Genomic DNA, 22978 nt, shown 5'->3' with positions numbered 1-22978 from the left:
CTTAGTGCTATAGATCTTGCCTCTGGGTTTCCTCGTCTTTTAATGGACGCTGGTGACAGTGAGCCCCCCCACCCCCAAGTTGGTTCAACATCATTTTCATTTCATGCCCCAAGGGAGGAAAGAAAGTAGTTAAAACATGAAGTGCTTCGTTAATCTTATACTTTTAATTTTATCGACCAACGCAAGGAAGGGCTGTATTGCTCCACTTATACACTGAAAGAAAATTGAGGAACTGTTGACTGTGAAGTTCTCCATTACAAAGTTACATTTTTATTCTGATCGTCTTCCCAAACAACCTTTTTAGGTTTAAAAAGGGAAAGTGTAAATAAGACCTGTCTTATTTTTCTTCCTGTGATACCACATTGCCACCTGGTGTTGACCGCACTTGCAGTTTTTTTTTTCCTTTTAAACAAACCATATTAAGTCCTCCAACTCTGAGACAACTGCAATTCCAATTATGGTGGCACATTGGCTTAAATATTAATAAAACACAATATAATGATGCAACTCATGTTTAAACTATAATTAATTGAATATGCAAAAATTCTAAGTTAATAATTAATTCTATAACTTTCAAGTTTATCACTGTGAATATTACATGTTTTGTCTTTTAGGTGTATTCAATTCAATATAGGTTCAACATGATTTGCCAATCATTGTATTCTTTTTTTATTTATGTTTAAATCAATGGCCGAACATAATTTGAACTGGGGTTGCGCAAGCTGTAAAAACTAAACTTATCACTATATTGCTTTAACTCCTTGTAATTTAAAGGTGTTAATATGCAGTACAATGCTAACTCGTTTTCTGCATTTGCAAATGGCAAAACTCCAATACTGTTGACGCTGACTCTGTCTGATATGCTATTATTTATTGTTATCATGAGATGGCATTAAAGCACTTCTTTTCCCTCAATGAATGTTAATGGTTATAGTGGAGATTTAGCGACATATATTGGATTCATTGGGTATTTTCCAAATATTTTTGGCATTACATGTTTCTGAAAATTTTTGTGATTACAATATCTTGAGTACAGCTAATGCTTCTCTCTGATTAGTTGTGAAATGTCACCAGACCAATTTGTGTGTTCACAGTCGCATCATGACCTACAGAGAGCATGGCGCTTGGGTCGTCAAAGCTCACATGCAGAAGGAGACCGACGGTCGTATAATCAGTGTTAGGTGTGCTTTTTTTCTTTGCCGCTCCTCGACACCGAGCGGGGCTTCTTTTCCGTGCTTACCGTTTTTGTTTGAATCCTCCTTTGCCAGTGTCAATGGAGACGTTCGATTCTTTGAGCCCCGCACACCAGACTCTGTTAACGTGTTGCAAACTGTGAAGGGGTTAACAGCGTTGGACATTCACCCCCAGGCTAACCTGTTCGCCTGGTGAGTATCAATCATGTACATTTAGTATATGAATCCTGTCAAGTCTGGCCAAACTTAACATTTTTTCATGGCATCCTTGACCTTGGATAGGAATTTTGTACACTATGATCAACATTTTGCCTTTCCTTGAGAAGTAGCCATTTTAAGGGGGCTGGCCTTTTTTTTACAGAGAGGACCTCAAATTCACAAATGTGCCATTTGCAAACTTTGATAAAGACCAACAATTTACTCTCGTGAAGAAATAGAAAACAATTGGGTTATTTTTCCCCTAAATTCCAGAAATGAGAAAATTAACTGATTCACTCCCATTGACAGAGATAGACAAACCAATTTAAACTGGGATAGCTGGCATTTTTGCGATCATGTCATCCATTAGGACAGGGAGGGCTGGTACACGGTCGATTGGTCGCCGGTCTTTTGGTCGTCGGTCTTTTGGTCGTCCGAAAGGTAAGTGATAATTACCATTTAAATCGTTGCTCAAATTCCCTAAATACAAACTGCGAATTACTATTTATTCATACTTAATGCCCTATTAATTATTAGGCTAAACAAAAGCTCCCAATTTCCCGGACTTTTATTGTTTTTTGTTGGAGAACTTGCTAAGACCCTGACGGGCGTCCCTTCCTAAGGGGACAACTCATGTACATACAAACTCTTATACACTCACACGTCGGCTCAGTGAAACTGCTCATGGCCATTGTTGGCTTTTATTGGTGCGTAGACGGTGTTGTTTTACCCTGTTTTGTCGCCGGTCTTTTGGTCGTCGGTCTTTTGGTCGTCGGTCTTTTGGTCGCCGGTCTTTTGGTCGCCGGTCTTTTGGTCGCCCGTTGTCGCGGTCAGGGCGACCAAAAGACGGCGACCAAAAGACGGCGACCAAAAGACGGCGACCAAAAGACCGGCGACCAAAAGACCGGTGACCAATCGACCACACACGGGGAGGGCTGGCACCGATCCAGCCTCTCTTAGCCCAAATGGACTGAACATCTATAGCCGTCATGGCCAGTGATTTAACCTTTTAATGTGCACTTTTTGTGTTTTTTAATTTTGGCTATCTGTCTCTGCTTTATGGGCAATGTGTAAAACGAGATCTGCATTGAAATCATCCATGATGGCCTGTGAGATTGACGTGATTGTGTATGTCTGTCTGCAGCGGATCAATGAACCAGTTGATCGCTGTGTACAACGCTAATGGTGACGTGATCAGCAACATCAAATACTACGACGGCTTCATGGGACAAAGGATCGGGGCCATCAGCTGTTTAGCCTTCCATCCCCACTGGGTAACCTGGCTCAAAGTTTATGTCCACTTCATTAGTATCATGTTTGAATGCACGTAAGAAAATGTCAAGAGTTTTTTGAGTCATCGGGTGCATTTGCAGCCGCTGTTTATTCAGTCATGTCATCATGTTCTTTTCATCTGAAATTCTTTTCAATACAGTGGTACCTCGACATACGATTGTAATCCGTTCCGAGACTGAGATCGTATGTCGAGCTTTTCGTATGTCGAGCTTTTCGTATGTCGAGCTTTTCGTATGTCGAGCTTTTCGTATGTCGAGCTTTTCGTAACTCGAGCGAACGTTTCCCATTGAAATGAATTGAAAACAAATTAATTCGTTCCAACCCTCTGAAAAAATACCAAAAACAGGATATTGGATTGGAAAAAATGTTTTATTTCTTCTAATTTGCCATATATTGACAAAGGAATAAATAACGAGTGGTTTAGTAGTAATAAAATGTGTTTAATAGAGGTAAAATTAGACGCATTTCGCGGAGGGTAGAGACAACGACACACGCGGAAGGGGGGTGATGTTCTGGGGGACTTTATCCACGGCACTCGTAAACGAACAAACATTTAAATTAACTTGGATAAATATATACTGACACACTCAAACATACATTTAATGTTACTTTACACAAAACTGAATTCTAATTTTGTTTTAATCTTTTGTTACCTTTGTTTTCCGTTTTAGCGGTTTGTCATGCCTCCACCCTCACGTTCACTATCGATGGGCTGTTTGCTGTTGTATTTCCTTCAAAATATTCCGAAAATGATGCACACAAATGTCCTCACAATAGGATAACACACGACCACTTGGCAACGAGAAATAGTCTTGATTGAGCAATCGTAGGAGCTTCTTTCCTTAGAAAGAATAACAGAAAATGCAATAGCTGAGCTTACCCACGTATTGATTGTGGTTAATGAAGTTTTATTCTGAGAAAGGGTGCCATTGCCTATGGGTGTTGTGTGCACGAGTATACTTCATTACCCAGAAAGCCCTCTTTTTTTGCCTGCGCATGCGCGTTGTGCGTTTCCTGGTCGAAACTCGTCTGAATAAATCGTTTAGTGCTCGTAGATATCAGTTATACGCGAAAGAGATGCGGCAAAAAAAGACAGTGCGCTACAATGATAAACAGCCTCTCATGTCATGGCCACCTGGCTTGGTCGCATCTCGAAATTTTGATCGTATCGCGGGCGAATTATTCGATCGATTTTTTTCGTCGTACCACGAGGTACCACTGTACTGTTTTCTAAGTTTCATATGGCTACTGATGGTCTTTGTCTTTTCTCTTCAGCCTCATCTAGCAGTGGGTAGCAATGACTACTACATGTCAATCTACTCAGCTGAGAAGCGGCTCAGATAACACGCCAGCATCCATCTCCAACTCCCTTATCCCTCACTACCTAAATACCCAGCCACTCTGTTTTCAGAGAACTTGACCCAGTGTGTACATCATCTTGTACATATGCAATCCCCACCTGAATGTTCCAGTTAAGGCTGCTGACAAACATGTTCTTATTATTATCCTTGTCTATTCTTATTGTAAAGCTAACGATTGTAGACTTGGCTGTGTTGAAGAGCGTGTATATTTAAATAGAGATGAAAAGAAGTTGTATTTTATAGAAGCGGAAGCCGCCAATCTTCCTCGCCTCGCAGCGAGCGAACGTCACTACCTGCATCACCTTTGATCCCCACCCTCAGGCCAAGGGGTCACACAGACGACACGCATGTATGATGAAACTACTACTAGGACTCCTGAAACGCTTCACACCTATTTTCCAGCAGTTTCACCACTTGGAAGGATGGAGGTGATATACTCATTTTTGTCTAATTCAGAAAGATGCCCAACTGTGGGCTCCCCATAGCATTGCAGCTCACCTTGAAATTCTGAAAATATCATTATTTGTCTTGGCCTTTGTGCCAGTTCATGTTAGCATTGTTGAGTTTTTTTTTTTTTTTTTTTACATTCAAACAGACATGGTAAAGAAGTCTGAACAAGATAGAAATGTAATAATACTTCCCTCCAAATCTCCCCAAAAAGAATCAAAAGAACTCAAAATCTCTTAACGTGGTCATTAAGACCAACAGTTGTGTCAGCGACTGTCATGTGCCCAACATCGTGTTTTGGACTGTACCCTTTCTTTCTTTCTTTTTTCTTTTTTTAAACCAACTATTGAATTCCCAAACCTCACTCAGGTACCTTGACAGTCTCAGTTCAATTGAAGAGCAGCCCCGCTTGGTGGAAAAAAGCATCGCCACCAATGTGCCTCTTCACTTTTCATTTTATTTATATTTCATTATGTTATTTGATCATTTTTGGCAATGCTGTGTTTTGATTCCATATGTATAATTTCCCGTGCCTTGTTCCGTGTGAGTGAAACGAAAAAGAAATGTGAAGGCCTTAGTTACACACCCAAACACACACACACATACACTTGCACTTAAATGGCTGCCTCTCCTCCTCTTTCCAATCCCACCTTCAACTCTTGGCTTGAGCCTAAGAGGGGATGGGACCTGTTGACTAGAGGTGAACCCTTCAGCCACAGAACTCGTTCCCTCTGTGCACCAGCGTGGCACACCCTCAGCCACAGTTGGTCTGGCACAACACCAGTTGTCGCAATGTTCTTGCGTCAAGTTTTAAGTTTTTACTTCAGCAACCAAGAGACTTAAAGTCATGTGAAAGGAACTTTAAAAACAATCAGGTTTGTCTCTGTGACTTCTGCCTGTGTTGTTCTCTGGTTTATGAAACACAAGGTGAATAAACCAAATACATCATTGGATCTTGCTCCCTTTCGTGATGTCTTTCGCAATGTCATCTCTAAACATGATGGTCCTTGGGGGTTCTGGTCTAACCTCATCTGGCAGCCATGACCAAAGATGAAGGGGCTTGAAACTAATCCCTAATGCAATAACTGCAGCAAAACCTCTATTGATGTAATAACATTTGAATTTCTTGTCATTTGAGACTTTACCATGCAGTACAACAGTTCCTTTCTGGGTACTCTGACATAAAATCTTCATTGTTGTGTCATAGATTTTATTTCACAAATTTGTATAGTTTCCTGACATTTTTTGAATACGGTACTTTATATCAGTACTTCACTTGTGAAATTAAATTCACAAACACTCGGAAAAATCCTCACAGGTATTTTATAGGCCTACAGTTTATTGATTCTCATGGGATTAAGTTACTAAAACCTACCCTGAACATGAACAGATGTCCTTTTAGCATTCAGTATTGCCAAATTCTACTGAACCCATAAAAAAAACATCCAAATCTAACTCTTTTGGTTCCGACAACTGCACGAGGCCTTTGTCCCTTTCCTCAAACATCTCAGCCTCAGGTATGTCACCTCGGAACACAAGTTTATCCATTTTTCTTCCTCTTTATTGACTTTTTAACTTCTCCAACAGAAAGTGACTCCTTCATTCTCAAATGGATCTGCTATTCTTTCTTCCCACTCATTTTTCTCCTTTAAATCCTCAAGGTAGTCTTTCCATCTATCCAGCAAACCATAAAAGGAAGGAAACACATTTGATAGTTCTTATTGTACTGTCAAGTGTGCAAATGTTTTGCCACTTGGAAAGAAGTTTCATTGTTCTATTTTCATGACAACTGAGCAATTCTTATGAGGACAACAAGTGTATACTTACTGGGTATAAAATAATGGATGCCCTCCAAAAACACTAATTTTGGCATCTATCCACTTTATATTTACTTTGTTTTAGCTGAAGGAAAACAGTTGAAGGATTCAAATGTGCACCCTGTCACTCAGTTGTAGTCTCTCAAATTTGCATAAACTCAAGTTGCTACTAAGGGATTTGACGTTCCATTAACTGAGTCATTACATCATGAGGCTTTGACTTCAAAGGTCTTGGAAAACAAAGTGTTTAGTTATTTGTTTTTTCTTAGCTGCATATTCATCAGTACTATCCAATAAACTACCAAAGGCTTGATTGGAGCTTACAGATTCATAGTCAGATGTTATTACATGATTTTGAAATTTACTATTTATAGCATTGCTTTTTTTTTCTACAATGCTAAAATGGTTGTGGTCGCAAGAATCTCATGCAAATTGAAGGATATGTGTTTCATGAATAATACTTCATTTTAATGTTTTTTAAACATTCCCAAATGTCATTGTAGCTGTTGCTCTGACATTAAATTAGATTAGATTAGATAACTTTATTCATCCCGTATTCGAATTTCACTCTCACAGTAGCTAGAGGGTGAGAATACAGACACAGGAAAAGACATTGTAGACATAAATAAATAGGTAATAATTTAATGAATTAATTGATAAATAATCGTGTTGCTGAAATATATATATACATGCATATATATATATATATATAAATATACATATATAAACATGCATATTTATATATATATATATATATATAAACATACATACATACACAGATGCACATGTATACATAACGGTTGGTCTTAACATTCAGGTCACTACAGTAGTGAGAGAGAAGAAAAATTATATTTCAGGGACATTCCAGACTCATTTGATGTTTTTTTATTTGTATTTAACGGATTATTTTCTCCTAGTTTTATTATTATTATTTTGACTCAGTAAATTAAGTACATATACAGTAAATTGAATCAGAGAATTCATATATTTTTGTATTTTGCACGTGGAAAATATTAAATGTGAAATGTAAAATGTCCTCTAATTCTGAAATGACCCAAATAATAGAGTACAACAGCCATCCTGAGTGCTGGCTGGTAAAAAAAAAAAAAAAGTAATATCGCTCCTGCATTCTAAATCTAAACTCACTTCGCCGCTTGGGTCTCTGATTTACTTTCAGCTCGAATTTTCAGTTGCTTATAAATCTGACCTCAGGAAACGCCACAAAGAATGCCAAAATGTGGGCCTTCTGTTGTTCTTTTTACAATCTATAACTCTCGCAACAAACCAGAGGTCAAAGATCAGACTACTGAACTTAAAATGGCCAAACATTGTTATGACTGTCATTCTTACATACACACTCATCTATGAACAAATGGAGAGAACATTCCACAGCAGCAAAGAGTGAGCTGGCGTGGACATCCTGAGGAAACAACATTGACTTCCTGTCAAATTAAGGCAAGCCGCTGGCTGCTCGGGATGATAAACGCAGTTGGTCGCCCACTGAACAGAGGTAAGGCGCCACCTTAGTGCCACTCCGCCCACCAAACACATCCCACCGACTCCCATCCAGGCCATTAGGGTCTGGGACCGTCGGCCGCAACGGGACGAGAGTAAAGTTCCTTCGACGCGATGGACCGCTTTCTGCTTCTGTTGTCCTGCATGCTCATATTCACCTGTAAGCTTGTGTTATCCTTCAGGAATTATTTTGGCAGAAACAAGTCGATTGATTCATCTCTAATCAGGTGCTTTTTTTCTTATGTTTATTCCAAGACCATCCACAGAGAGGGGCCGATGCTCAATCGAGTAAGTACACTACACTGGAGAATGCATGCAGTTTCTTAGGAAGAATGAAAATTGTATATTTATTTCCACTTTTTTGTGGCAGTTGATGGTGTTTTTGATAGTTTTCAAATGTCTGTCATGAATATTTGAAATTCTAAATCTTTCAGAAACAGTCATCCCTACAGTGCACAGCTATTCAAAATGACACTTTAAAAACTTGATCTTTCTATAGAGCAAGAGTCTACTTTTGAGGTAATTTATTTTTGAGGGATAAAATAAATAATCTTTTTTGTCAGGGACTCTTAAGACCTTTATGGCTTGTTTGAGCAAGTGAATAACACTTAATAATTAACAATTATTTTTGTTTGTGTCTAATTATTAATTATAATTGTAATTTTCCCATTATAATTTGTTGTCATTATAAATACATGTATAAATTAATTCAATTAAAATTCATCAAAACACAAATGCACTTGGTTATGGCCCTAATAACGCTCTTAGTTGATATTTGTTTTGAAGTTTCATTATATATAACTCACCGCATACCATTGATCGCAATAGAAATCCAATTCATTTAAACTAAGACTGACTGTGAATGCTTATGTTTCAGTGTAAAGGGTTTAAAAAAAAAATCATAACTCGTGCATTAAGGGTTCATGCAGTGTTTTAGACAAATTTGGATTTAGAATTAGTGCATTTGTCCCAGGTCGATTCTCACTGTGTGGAGTTGGCATGTTCTCCCAGGGCTTGCATTCCTTTTCCCCGTGGTACTAAAAACATGCAGGGACTAGTGGAACACTCTAAATTGCCCCTTGTTATGAGTGAGCGTGTATGGTTGTCCGTCTCCTTGTGCCCTGTGAGGGGCTAGCCACCGATACAGGGTGTTTCCCTCGCCTGGTACCCATAGTTGTCACTCTCTGTGACCCTTGTGAGGATAAGCGGTTCACAAAATGAATCTATGTATATATAAAATTCCTTAGTTAATAGCATTTTTAAACCTACACCGTACATATCAATAAGGTCTATCGTCATCTGCAAAGTCAATAAGAAGCAACGTGGGTTAGTGGAAAACATTGTTATCAAAGGGGGTTAGTGTGTGTTCTGGTGGAAAAGTTGACCATCAAGGGCTATGAGACCATGCTAGCCAGCGTTATCACACGCTTCGGTCACACGGCGATGGAACGTTTGACTCATCTGGTGACATGCTATGTTTCATCAGGACCTGCTGTGAATGATGCTCAGTTAATGTTGACTCTAACAAACAGTATCCATCTGCTATGACTACAACTCTCTATTATAGTTGTTGAGTTCCTCTGACCTTCCCATTGTTTGAATTTTTGCCCATATGTGCTGTCAAACAAATCCTTTTGTATACTGAAAAAAATGGTCTGTATTCAGACCTGTTTTTACCATGTCTAGTGGTCTAGACCTGCCCCACCCTTTGTTGATACTTAACTGTACGCTACATACACTTTTCCATTGTGGAGTACATGTACACTTCCAGTGTCTTGCATATATTGTTATTAAAAATATTCATTTTCTGTCCCGCTTATCCTCACAATGATTGAGGGGGTGCTGGAGACTATCCCAACTAACTATGGGCACAAGGCAGTGGACACCCCAAATTGGTGGCCAGCCAATCGCAGGGCACAAGGAGACAGACAACCATTCACGCTCACACTCATACTTTGGGGCAATTTAGAGAGTTCCACCAGTCTACTCTGCATGTTTTTGGGGATGTGGGAGGAGCCCGGAGCACAAAGAGAAAACCCACGCGAGCCTGAGAAAACATGCAATCTGCACGCAGTAGGGACCCACCTGGGATCGAAGCCTCGGTCCCAGAACTGTGAGGCCAACGGGCTAACCAATCGGCACCGGGCCACCCTATACAAAAATATAAGACATTAAATTGTCCCTATTTGAAGAACATAGTCATATGGTGACAAAGGAAAGGCTTTAAGACTTGTCCAAAAGCTATTCATGGCCTTTCTCAATACAGATACATATGCAAATGTGCTGTTCAGATCACAAAGTAAAGCCATCAAAAGCAAATACAAATTCAAAAGTCATTTAAGTGAGCTGAAATGTCTTTTACGTTGTGCCTTTGTGAGGCTAACACTTTTTTAAATCCCACTTTCTAGTGTTCACTATCAGAAATATCAGCATATCCCTCGAACCCGGTTCCAATGTGGCGCGGGGCACCAATGTGACTGTGCGCTGTCAGGCTTTGGTCAGCAGTTCAGGCTCAGGGACTCTGAGTCGGGAGTACACAATCTACAAAGACAGCATCGTAGTGTACACAAAGACCAGCAGCAGCTCAGGCGACCTCATCTACCGCCTCTTCGATGCCAGGGTCTTCAACACGGGCAAATACAAGTGTATGATCAACATTGAAGGCAAGAGGCTGACCAGCGAGGCCAAGAAACTTTCAGTCACTGGTAAGTTCTTTAGACACTCACGGCAGGAAATTCTCAACAAAAAAGAATGAATCGGGAATATCTGTCTTTGTCATGAATGCACTTTTGGCCCTATCATGTTGCTGCTGCAGTTCCTGTTTTTAATTGTCGCCACTACAAATTGTTATTAGCATTATTAATATCACACTTGTTTGTCGTCGTCGTCATTGTTGTTATTATTATTTTCACTTTAAAAAAATTGATCAACAAGAAGCTGACTATCTCTTGGATTATTTTGACCCATGTAGTTAAATATGTTGATTTTTTTTAAGGTCAAATTAACTCAAGTGGTCGTTGGTCCCTCAATGGAAGATTATGAGTCGAATGTGTGCGCTATAAATCAAATCAAACCAAAAGCCTTTATTGTCATTATGCAACAGCTGCGTATAACGAAACTGGTGGTGCTACTCCACAAAATGTGTTTTTTCCCTGTAGAAACATAAATAACAAACTGGAGAGCAAAGAGCCACTGCACCCGTGCGCGCCGCCATCTTGGATCTCTATAATGGTTAAGCTACCACTAATTAGAATTTACAATCACAACTTGCAGGTCTTTCTACACCTCTGCTTAATTTGAAAACTGCGATGATCAGTGAGGGGGAGGAGCTAACAGCCAGGTGCACAGCGCCCGGAGAAACGGGCGCCATCATTTTCTATTTCTATGATGGCACCAAAGAGATCCTGGAGGACCGCGTTAACTCCAACCAGTCAGAAGTCAAACTCCGTTTCAACAGTGTCGGCATCCACAAACTGTACTGTTCCTACACCGTCTTTGTGACACCTCAGTCCTTTCCATCCGACAAGAGCGGCACTATGACCATCATAGTCAAAGGTACACAGGGCATTTGAATTCATTCACTTTTTCCAAACATAAAAGCTTCCCTCACTCGTTTATTTTGCTCCAACAGAGCTTTCCATTGCACCAGTTTTGGAGATTTTTCCTTATAGTAAAATCTACGAAGGAGACAGACTTGACATTATGTGTGGCATCAGAGACCTTATGCCCGAGATGCAGGGAAATGTTCACCTCTACCTGAGCCGTGGGACTCAGCTTCTCAGCAGAGGGAACACCAATGTCAACCACAGCATGATCGCATTGGCCAAGGACACAGAGGAATTTGAGTGCAGACTGGAAATGGGAAATGTTGTGAAAGTCGACACAAAAAAGGTTGCAGTGACTGGTAAGAGCTGTCTAATGTACTGTCTTGTATTCTCAAATACTAAAATGAGATATTGTAAATGCAGTGGGAGCACGGTTAACTCATTGGCTGCCGTTGACGTCAAGAAACATCCAATCCATTTTGACTGAGTGGGCTGGCAGCGATCATTTATCTGTTTTTTAAAGATCTTTTAAATGTAATCTATGACAATATGAATATTATTTACATTGCGTTGTACAATTGTTATCCATCTGATGGTGTAGTGCACATGTGTCAAAGTGGTGGCCCGGGGGCCAAATCTGGCCCGCCGCATCATTTTGTGTGGCCCGGGAAAGTAAATCATCAGTGCCGACTTTCTGTTTTAGGATCAAATTAAAATGAAGAGTATAGATGTATATTAAATTTCCTGATTTTCCCCCTTTTAAATCAATAATTTTTTTAATCATATTTTCTGTTTTTAGTTCAAAAATCATTTTGTAAAATCTAAAAATATATTTTTAAAAAAAAAGATAAAATAAACATTGTTTTAGATCTATAAAAAACTGAATATTCAGGGCTTTTAATCCAGTTCTTTTAACCCATTTATAAAAAAAATCTAAATATTATATCTAAAATGGTCCGGCCCACATGAAATCGAGTTGACGTTAACGCGGCCCGCGAACCAACCCGAGTCTGACACCCTTGGTGTAGTGGTTCACTCGCCTGCCTAGGATGTAGACAAGCATGGGATTGCTTCCCTCTCGGTGACCGTATAATTGTGCGTGCAAATGGTTTTCTGTCCTTCTGCATGACCCATGACTGACTTTGACCAGTCTCGGCTGTAGTCTGCCATTCAACCGAAGTCCGCTGGGATAGGCTCCAACGACACTGCAACCCTTGCGAGGGTGTGTGTTATGGATGGATGGAGCGCTCTAGACACCAATGTGTCTTGACAAATGGAGCCAAAAATTATGGGCGCAACATAATGTAAGCGTGCATGTGCAGAAGAGCAAAGTAGCAATTTTCAATGGGTAGTAAAATCTGGCAGAACACCGGATCTGGTTCACACTTTTGGATCTCGGGTGTCACACAAAAGACAAAAGCTTGTTCAAGTGATCATGTGGTAATGGTGGTAAACAAGGAAGTGAGTAAAGGGTGCAAATTGTAGTTCTATTGTACAGCATGAATGACTGGCTAGCAATTTATCCAGAGTGTATACTGCCTCTGCCCTGTGCCCTGGTGGATAAATGGTAATGCAAGATCTGTTTGACTGTATCCACAGAACTCTTTTCAGTGCCCACTCTCAGTATGTCTCCAAGTGAAGTCTTTCAACGGGAATACATGACTCTGAGCTGCAAAAGTGACAGCTTCGCTTTAGAGAGAATCCACAGGGACGACTTGATTTACACAATGGATCCACCGGAGAGTCTCCTAGTCCAAAAGAGCACTGGCGTTTTTGTGGGCAAAGCCCTGCTCTACGATTTCAACTACACCTGCATCGCACAAGCCAAGGGCATCAGGAAATACAGTCGACTATTAACAGTCCGACCGAAAGGTGAAATGCAGGTCTTTTACTATGTATTTCTGATTAAGCCACATAATCGGGAAAAAATCTCTTCAGATAGTTTAAGATTTCATCAGCCTGCCTTTACACAATAAGGCGCAACTAAAAGCCAGCAGTGTGCCTTATAATCTGATGCAATGTATATATGGATCAATATTGGTTTATCACAGTAGGAAATTCCCTTAAGCCCTGCTCCATCGATTTAATGTATATAACACAACTCCTAACCACTACTACTATTACTACCACCAGCTTCATCTAGTGGATGTACAAGACAATCCCCTACGACCACTACTAACACTGCCTACTGCTACCACTGCATCTTATAATCCAGTGCGCATTATAGTAAATGAAACAACATTTGTGATAAGCCATTCATTGAAGGTGCGCCTTATAGTGCGGAAAATCCGGTAATCAATCTTAGAGGTAAATGGCATAGACAGCAAACATACATAAAAATGCTTTGCACATTTTTATCAAAAATGACTCGTACCAAAGTTGCCCTTGTTTTTTTTTTGCAACTTTGGAATTTTTACTTTGCAAATCACAAACATGGCAAATTCACACACGATCTCAGACATGTTTTGTAATTATTTTAAAAAATCATGGTAAAACAAATCCTGTGGGGGTAGGGAGTGCTATAGTTTAATTCCATATCACCAATGTAAGTTTTATATTGATATTTCACCCGATACTAAAATAGAGTCCTGAAGGGGAATTTGTGGTAAAATGCTTTTTGGAATTAAGTTTCAACTTTTGTTGTTGTTGTGCTTCCCAACTTTACTAGTAACTGTATCAACGCCAAGAATCTCCGTGGCTGGTAGGGCAGTGCTAGGACGTCCCTTCAAGATCCTGTGTCAGTCGGATACAGGCAGTCTACCCATAAACTACACTTTGCTTCAGGACTATGAACAACTAAGCATGGCCATTGTTAAAATGCCTTTTGAACAGGCACTTTTCACCATCACAATCAACCACCCTGGTGACATCAACAAGTTCATGTGCGAGGCCAAGAACAGCCAGAGAGAAGGGCCACTCAGCAAAAGACTAGATGCCACTGTTGTTGGTAAATATTTTACACACCGAACAAGCAAACTTACAGAGAACATCGAACAGCCTTTTTCTGTTTCTGCCTTTCCCACACAGTGCCGCTGTCTCATCCGACCCTGACCGTCATCCCTAACTTTCTGGAAATTGCAGAGGGGGATCATCTATTCCTCATCTGTGGTGTAAAAGGCACCCCACCCATCACCTTTAAGTGGTACCGCGATGACAGCAACAAGCCTATCTTTACCACCACCTCCGATAAGAACAATACCGACTATCAGATTCAAGCGTTGGGCAAAGATGACAGTGGTAGCTACTACTGTGAGGCCCTAAATTACGCCAACAATGTCGTCCGCAGTGCACCAGTCACCATAGAAGGTAAGTTGTCATATATTCATTCATTCATACTCCGTACCGCGCATCCTCGCAAGGCTTTCTGGAGCCTATCCCAGTTAACTTCAGGCCAAAAGCAGACTAATACCCAGACTGGTCGCCAGTCAACCATAGGCCACATGGAGAGACAGACAACCATTCCCATTCACAATCAGATCGCCACCGAGTTGGAATCCATCTCACTCTTGCATGCACCGAAGTCAGGCGAGTGAACCACTACACCAGGGGTAGGGAACCTATGGCTCGGGAGCCACATGTGGCTCTTTCGATGGGTGCATCTGGCTCTTCCCCAACCCTATGAGCTAAAATATAGAACCCGCTGGTGACAGAACTGAGATACTACGTCCAGTGGTGCTTTAGTCTTCTTTTTTTGCATTAGACTCTGCTAGAATGCATACTCTCATTGATTAGCAACTGCATAAGAATGTTGTCAAAAGTATTCTTTTTTTCCACTTTAAAAGTGGTGAAATTACTCAAATAAAAGACACCCATTTACATGTATTTTGACTTTTAAATTCGGAGTATGGCTCTCAAGGAATAACATTAGAAAATATGAATTGTTTATGGCTCTCTTCGTCAAAAAGGTTCCCGACCCCTGCATTACACCGTCAAGTGGCCCTAGTTGTCATATTCTGGATGGTTATGATTAAGAATGTTGCGATCTTTTCAGGGGATCGCCATTGGGTTTTTAACATTCTTAACTATTTAAGTATTAACTGATTGGCCACCCTGTATTATATATATATGCGGCTATTACGTTGGAATTATGCACCTTATTGATGGTTTCTGCATTCACCACATATTAATAGTGGTATGAAGAGATGGATGAAATAGGCAAACTTTTTTCTCAAGATCCACATGCAAAGTCCACTCTGATTATCACACAGTTTGTACAATGGTCGAGAAGCACATTCCATTTTTACTTTTTGATTTATTCCTAAAAAGTGTAATTTTCCTTCATATATGCCTCTCTTTTCAGTGCGCCTGGCCCTATGGAAAAAGGCGTTGATCGGGGGCTTCTGTCTTTTGGTGCTGGGGGTGTTGGTGGTGGCCATTGTGCTGTGCTTCAGGTCCAAGAGAGGTAGAGACACCTACGATCCCGCAGCAGCTCGCTCCTCCTTAGTTTGACTATGTATGAAGCAACCTTCTCCCGCCTACTTCCTTCTGCTCTTCTCACATCTCCTCTCTTATTGTAGGTAAAAGGGAAGCAGCTGCTGAATTGTCAGTGTGAGTTGGCTCCACTACTTGCTTCCTCTCAATGTGACAGATGATGTATAGCTGCGCTAGTCATAGTGGATGTGTATTGTTAAGTTGGCTGAGATGATAAGGGTCGATGGAGGGTTCCTAGACAAAAGGTTTCATCTTGGGTGACCCAATCAATTAGCATCTCGAAATACGGACGTCATAATGCACAAAAATGTATCAAGATACAATCTGTAGCGTAGAGTATTGTGATAGTTTAAAAAATTAGAACAAGATGAACTCTTTTTACTTAAACATGGACCATGAAAAAATCTTTTAAAACTACAGTTTTATATATAAATACATTGGCATAAAAACTCTGTTCTATTGACCTCTTTTTGACCGACATTTAGATTTTTTTTTAACACTTTGAATTTTGGATTTGCGATTTATCAGTATATCTTATCTTGATTATTTTTTTTTATGTCTGTTTCTGCCTGGCAAAAGCACTTTAACTATGTCAAATTCTAAGCGTATTTTATACCTAATTGGATTTAAGGTGAATTATAAAGTATGATGATCTGAATCCTGAAAACGTATCCCCCATACTTTTGTCCACTTTTTATGAGTGCAAACACAGACTGGATATTTTGACTGGATATTGGTTCCACTTCCTCCCATTGTGCAAAGTGGACTGGCCGTCTCATGATAGCAACATTTTTGAGAGTTTGTATGGTCAGTCAAGAAATTTGACATCTAGCACCATCAATTACACTGAAACGCAAGCATTCAAGGCGTCGTTTAAATGAATACCACATCTATCATTGTCAATGGTAGGCATCAAATTAAATATTATGAAATTTTAGGTCAAGAATCAACTTTAGAGTGCCATGGGGGGTCATACCCAGAGTTAATTCATAATTTCATTTATTAATGAAAAATATAGTAAAAGTAGTTGGAAATATACAATAATGATTCATATGTAATACGTGACCAGAATAAATATAATTTGACACAGCGGGTCTTCAAGGGGTAAAGTTTTGTTATTTTTCTTTAACCCCCCAAAATTTGTTCATCCTTGGTCAAAACAAACAAACAAAATACAGAGCATTAGATCACCCAAGATGTCACCATAATGTTGTTTTGTATTCTTGTTTTGCTCGGTTAAGTCCATTGAGAGACAGCTATTACTCACAGTATGAGTGCATTTGCTCTTAAGAGTTAAATATTCCAATATGTACTCAAAATTATTTTTCAACTATCAAAACAGATTGCCTTTAGTGAGGAAATGAGTTCATCTTAAAATTGAACTCTTATGATCTTCGATGGTACTTTCTTATTTTCCAAAGCTACCATGCATTTGACAGGTCAGATGTAAAATACACATTTATTTCCCATGTACAGTATTTGGATTCCATAGTTTTAGTGTTTTTGTTTTGCAACAATTACGTTGGAGAGGGAACCGTTGCCTACTTGAAACTTTAAACTGATACCAGTTGACCTCAACACACCCAATGTGTAGTATTGTGGTATTGATATATTTTTTAGATTTTGTCCAGTTGACTCTATTCTCACCATTTCTCAGAAAGCCTTCGAGCCCTAAATCAGATGACTCGTTAACAGTGAGTCTAACCCGCGACACAGAGGTTAATAATGCAGCCCCAGGTAGATTTTTTTTTCTAAATTTGTTCTTGTGTTCCGCCAGCTGTCTTCATTTCATAGCATGCGGTAGCCATTGTGAACCAACTTCATTCCATCATCAAGTTCTAATATGCATGCAAGGCTCATATTGGTGTAACCTGACTGCCTCTGTTTAACATAAAAATCTGTTTTGTTGTTGGTATCCTATTACATGAGAGAGATTAGCCGTTGGCATACTGCATGTACATTGTCGCTCTTTATGTAGTATTCCCGAGGCAACCAAAACAGGAATTGTCGTAGGGGTAGTTACTCGAAAAGCAGGAAGAAGCTGCTTTAGAATTGAATACTAGTGAATGACATTGTCAAGTGTTGCAAACTTTTTAGAGCACCCATTTATCATCTTGTTCCAGACGCAGTGCCACACTATGATGGCATGGAGGGGAGGGTGACCAATGGGACACGAGCTAGCGCGGTGTCGCTTCCCACTGACATCAGCAACAGGAGCAGCTTCAGTATCCCAGCCACAGTGTAGAGATGCCCTTCTTTGCAAGGGGCGGGGAGACTAACTAACAAACTAACAACATTGTTTCAAGAAAACACCCCCAAAAAATCGCCCTCCCTTTTGTCTGGTTATTTTCTAAGTATAGAGGGATGTGATGAAGAGAAATGACTTGCCTCCTGCTGCTCCCTCTCCCCTCCCCCTGCAATCTAGATGGCCTTTTGTTTTTTGTTTTTATTTTTATATTTATATTTAACATCACTGTCTTTGTCCTGTGCTTCTTTGTATGCCAAGTGTGGTGAGCGAGTGCATGTTTTTGCAATGTTGCGACTGCTTTGTACGTTTTAGTGTTTTTATTACCTTCAGACGATGTGTGTTTAAATTTTGGTTGATTCCATGAATTGCTCCAACTATTTTAGAATAAATAAATTGGTTCGATTTAGATGCGTGTCATCCGCATTCATTTTGCTGCAGGTAGCGAATATTCTCCATTTTAAAATGCTTCTGAATGATTTTTTTTTCTACGTAAGATTGCGCACATAAAGCCAAACAATCCAAACACTAACTTGATGAATTTCCCAAAAAGGAATGCACAACGGTGACTTCCTTTACCAAGTGAAACAATGGAGTCTGCGCAAAACTTCCTATGTTGACACAAAACATCTTTTGTTGGTTTGAATGTGCGTAGCATGCAGAGGAAATTAATCCCATAACCCCTATTCAAACAACGTAAGAATACATTACCATCTGGGGATAAGCAATGCACTTTTGTAACCATAATTGAATGTACTATTTCACTAAAGGATATCAATGACTACTGATAAAATTAACGCAACCATGGTTTACAAAACTTTTAAATAATTTGGTGCACTTGATAAATGATGCCATCAGCAATTACTTAATTGAGCTGAATAAAGTCAAATAGTTTTTCTTTGAAAGCCCAAAACATGAATACTGCAAATTTCTAGTATTTTATCCACATTATGCAAAGCTAAATAAAATTGCATGCAGGCTTCATTTCATACCAAATGATAAAATCTCTTGCCAAATTGTCAAACTGTTCTTGTGGCTCTGTAATTTTAACTTTAAGTTTTTATTTGTTCTTGGGTTTTCTGTCCGATTATGACCATTTTGCTTTCCTTTTTTGTTTGCAGGTAAAGTGGAGATGGTAGACATCAGCGTGTGGAGCGAGAGGCCGCCTCAAACAGGTAAACCTGATGGGTACTCAGACGTTTCGTCGAAAAACGTTTGGTCCCCGGATGTTTGGAAGAACGGACGTTTGGTAGAACGGACGTTTGATAGAATGGACGTTTGGTAGAACGGACGTTTGGTAGAACGGACGTTTGGTAGAACGGACGTTTGGTAGAACGGACGTTTGGTAGAACGGACGTTTGGTAGAACGGACGTTTGGTAGAACGGACGTTTGGTAGAACGGACGTTTGGTAGAACGGACGTTTGGTAGAACGGACGTTTGGTAGAACGGACGTTTGGTAGAACGGACGTTTGGTAGAACGGACGTTTGGTAGAACGGACGTTTGGTAGAACGGACGTTTGGTAGAACGGACGTTTGGTAGAACGGACGTTTGGTAGAACGGACGTTTGGTAGAACGGGTTCGCGAGTCCCGAGGTTTGAGTCACGAGACTTTCATTTGTTTAACCCTAACCCTATTCACTCAATGTTAAATAATAGTCATGAAATCCGTATTCACCCAATGTTAAAATCTATCAATTGCATGCGAACCCGGTCTACCTAGCGTCCGTTCTACCAAACGTCCGGTCGACCAAACGTCCGGGGACCAAACGTCTTTCGACGAAACGTCCGGTCACGACCTAGGAACGTCTGCCTACGACAGTCATAAAATTAATTTGATGCATTGAAGAAAAAAAAGAATCAAAATAGAAAAATCCACATCGTGCTGTAGTATACGACTCTTGGTAATTGCCTTTGATAGTGTTTAAGTGATCAGAATACTCCTTTTATTAATGACTGTACTATTATAATGCAGGCAATGACGAAGAGAGCAGCATGGTGTCTAATGAGCCTGATGTGGAGTACACTGAAGTGGTGCATCCTCAACCAACAGACATATCCAGAGGTAATGTTACTATTTTTCTGACTACCCTTTAGAGATGTATTTTATTTCCCCTTTCACATTCATTACTCCTACGTTTTATATCTTCTTGTAACCTAAATACCATCCTGTTAGTTGATAAGAGAGCAGCACTTCCTAGGAGGGGCCTAATTACCCCTAATCAAGATGTCTCCAGGTAGTTAGAACTTTTGAGATAACTGTTAGGCTTTGCAGGACAGTTATAGATGGTATAAACAGGAAGGGTTGCGCTAATTGCTGCGCTTTTCTCTGATATGCGGACGCTTTTCATCATTATCCTGTGAGCTCAACACTGTAGAATGGGATCTCCGTCAATTAGGGTGTTGAAGTCAACGATACTTTGCCTGTTGATGAGAAGACTAGAATATGTTAATTTCTTTTAACAGCACCACTGAGGAAAGGCACTGAAACAGTTTACAGCGAGCTCCAGAATTCCCCACATGGTAAGATAAAAGTGTTCTTGCTCGATTTCAATGGGCAGTTTGAAATGGTACTTTTTAAAAGAGAATTTGCATGTTTACTCATTTTTACAACAACATTTACAGTGTGCATGTGAGGATAGTCTTTTGGTAATTAGTAGAATGTTATTCAATAAAAAAAATGATTTATTGACACCCAATTCTAAACTGTTGTATTATAATTACCAAAGATTCCACATTATCAAGTGCCTCATAACTACTCATCTCATTTTCTGAACCGCTTTATCCTCATGAGGGTCGCGGGGGGTGCTGGAGCCTATCCCAGCTGACTCCGGGCCAGAGGCGGGGGACACCCTGAATTGGTGGCCAGCCAATCGCAGGGCACAAGGAGACGGACAACCATGCTTGCTCACATAAACGCAATTTAGAGTGTCCAATCAGCCTACCATGCATGTCTTTGGAATATGGGAGGAAACCGAAGTACCGGGAGGAAACCCACGCAGGGGGAGAACATGTAAACTCCACACACGTGGACCAACCTAGATTTGAACCCAGGGCCCCAGAGCTGTGAGGCCGACACGCTAACCACTTGTACCACTGGGCCGCCCCAGAAATACTCATTTATAAAAATTTAGAAAAAAATATACATATGCCTCACAATAAGCCACAGATGTTTTAATATAGGATATTTAGCTAGTAAGATGTAACAAAGAAAGATTTGATTCATCAAAAGCCAACAACAATTGGTAACACTGAAACTTAATGGTTAATCATCTTAGCAAAAGATTATTAGCAAATGTAGTTCAAAGATTGCCCTTGCCCAGAATCAATTAGCATTTGTACCACTGATGGTTGGACAAGTTTACCTAAAGTAACCAAACTGACTGTATCCTGTTACTGCTGAGGGGAACTTCCTGTTATTGGAAAAGCAGCCAGATGCTAGATGCCGTCAAGCATCCCTGTGTGTATGAAGACTTCCTGTTCAATTGTGACTAAAAATGTTGTATTCTTGTAAGACTGTGAAAGAAATCGACAGTCGTAGAAACAAATGGTGCTCCAATGCTTTTCGTTGGTGAAACAACAGTGAGTCACCAAAGTCAGCCATGTCCACGCCTTAGTGAATTGGCTCATGATTATTACCCTGATGTCAAACCATGAGTAAACGGGATACACGCAGTACACCTAATGTGTAACTCTTCTTTTTTTTTGCAGGTGCTGATGACGCTCCTGGTTATGTGAGTTTGTTGCAATCAAAACTGCATAGTATGACACATTACAGCGTATTTTATTTGTTGAAACAGGTCCAACTATGACATGACAATGGTCCATTTTTCCTTTCAACTATTTTTTTTAAGTATTTGTGGGCTTCACTACATGCCATTGCATGCTAGTCACGGAGAGTTTTCCCTCCCTGTAACCCTTAGCAGGCTGATGATCCATTGCAAAAGGGAAACCACGGTCAAAGTTTCCAGACAAGAACAAAGCCGTTTGGGCTTGGCTTTCCTTCCTTATCGGCCCCAAGATCCGCGCTGCGCCTCAGTCAAATTACTTTGGGGCCCGTCTCGACTTAATTGTTTGTGTCCTTGACCATCGTGACCGAACGCCCTGATGGCACATTAATAGTTTGTTGTAATAGTAATTAGTCGCTGTACAGAATTTGATTCCTGTGTCTCCCTGTGCCAATATGACCATAGCATAATGCTAAATTATGCTCTGTGTGCAGGGTTCCGTGGAGTATGCTGATCTCAATGTTGAACAACATGAAATGAATCACTATCCAGTGGAGCACACCAACTTCCAGGATCTCCCCGTTCCAGTGGATTAATGAGAGGAATCTCTCTCTCTCTCACATGATTTTTACCGCAATCGCATGTTGTGATAACACTGGGTAAAATCCCGCAGCCCATCTGACACTTCTATCTCCAACATAAATGACTGCTGTAAATATTTGCTTTTAAATAAAGGCATGTGAAATTTTTGCTGTAAGCAATAATATCGTTCACATTGCATAACAGTTCACATGCACAGCACACATAGTTAATTTTTTTTTATGTTCATCGCACTCATTGGAGTTAGTTGTGCATTTCCGTTATTCTTTTTATTATTTTCTATTCATACCAAAGCTTTTGGTTGCATAACAATGAGCTTTGTTCAAACAAAACAAGGCGGTAAATAGTCTTGTTGTGTTGAAAAAGAGCTCTATTATAAGCATATAGTATAAGCAATTAACAATGTAATGAGAGAACATCAATTTCTAGTGTTTTTTTTCTTATTTGTAACAGGAATTTCATCTCAAAACGTGAGTAGCAGGGGTTCTTTGTTTCAATAGAACCGACAAATACAGTTCATACATTAACTGTAATTGAAATTTAAAAAAAAATATTACTCCTTTTTTAATAATTCTTTAATTTCAGAAAGAGTATTGCTCTAGAATAC

The 22978-nt window shown here is 39.9% G+C and overlaps 2 protein-coding genes across 11 annotated transcripts in view; both read left to right on the top strand.

Annotated features, from left to right (window-relative positions):
• The window catches only part of rptor (regulatory associated protein of MTOR, complex 1), a 96742-nt gene extending 91297 nt beyond the window's left edge, over positions 1 to 5445 (top strand). For both annotated transcript variants that reach the window (XM_077605151.1, XM_077605150.1), the window contains exons 33-36: positions 1095 to 1181; positions 1269 to 1385; positions 2536 to 2665; positions 3960 to 5445. In XM_077605151.1, coding sequence (XP_077461277.1) covers positions 1095 to 1181; positions 1269 to 1385; positions 2536 to 2665; positions 3960 to 4028 — 403 coding nt within the window. In that variant the 3' untranslated portion in view covers positions 4029 to 5445. The remainder of the gene's footprint in view (positions 1 to 1094; positions 1182 to 1268; positions 1386 to 2535; positions 2666 to 3959) is intronic.
• A 1863-nt stretch (positions 5446 to 7308) lies between these two features.
• Positions 7309 to 22521, top strand: pecam1b (platelet and endothelial cell adhesion molecule 1b). Of its 9 annotated transcripts, XM_077604198.1 has the most exons (16): positions 7315 to 7984; positions 8080 to 8112; positions 10233 to 10529; positions 11098 to 11379; positions 11456 to 11728; positions 12969 to 13241; positions 14038 to 14316; positions 14397 to 14675; positions 15670 to 15771; positions 15887 to 15917; positions 17458 to 17537; positions 19167 to 19220; positions 20019 to 20108; positions 20510 to 20566; positions 21755 to 21777; positions 22266 to 22521. In XM_077604198.1, exons 1-16 carry the CDS (start codon positions 7939 to 7941, stop codon positions 22365 to 22367), a joined length of 2301 nt encoding a protein of 766 aa, XP_077460324.1. In that variant the 5' UTR covers positions 7315 to 7938; the 3' UTR covers positions 22368 to 22521. The 9 variants fall into 9 exon arrangements, 6 of the variants coding, with proteins under 6 accessions (XP_077460326.1, XP_077460327.1, XP_077460329.1 ...); XM_077604199.1 differs by lacking the exons at positions 15887 to 15917; positions 17458 to 17537 and having other exon boundaries at positions 7421 to 7984; XM_077604200.1 differs by lacking the exons at positions 19167 to 19220; positions 20019 to 20108; positions 20510 to 20566; positions 21755 to 21777; positions 22266 to 22521 and adding an exon at positions 17924 to 18454 and having other exon boundaries at positions 7309 to 7984.
• Positions 22522 to 22978: the final 457 nt, after the last annotated feature.

The sequence above is a fragment of the Stigmatopora argus genome, chromosome 7 (assembly GCF_051989625.1).
Source record: "Stigmatopora argus isolate UIUO_Sarg chromosome 7, RoL_Sarg_1.0, whole genome shotgun sequence".
NCBI lineage: Eukaryota > Metazoa > Chordata > Actinopteri > Syngnathiformes > Syngnathidae > Stigmatopora > Stigmatopora argus.
The sequence above is the reverse complement of the archived record's forward strand: the minus strand, read 5'-3'. Positions and strand labels throughout refer to the sequence as shown.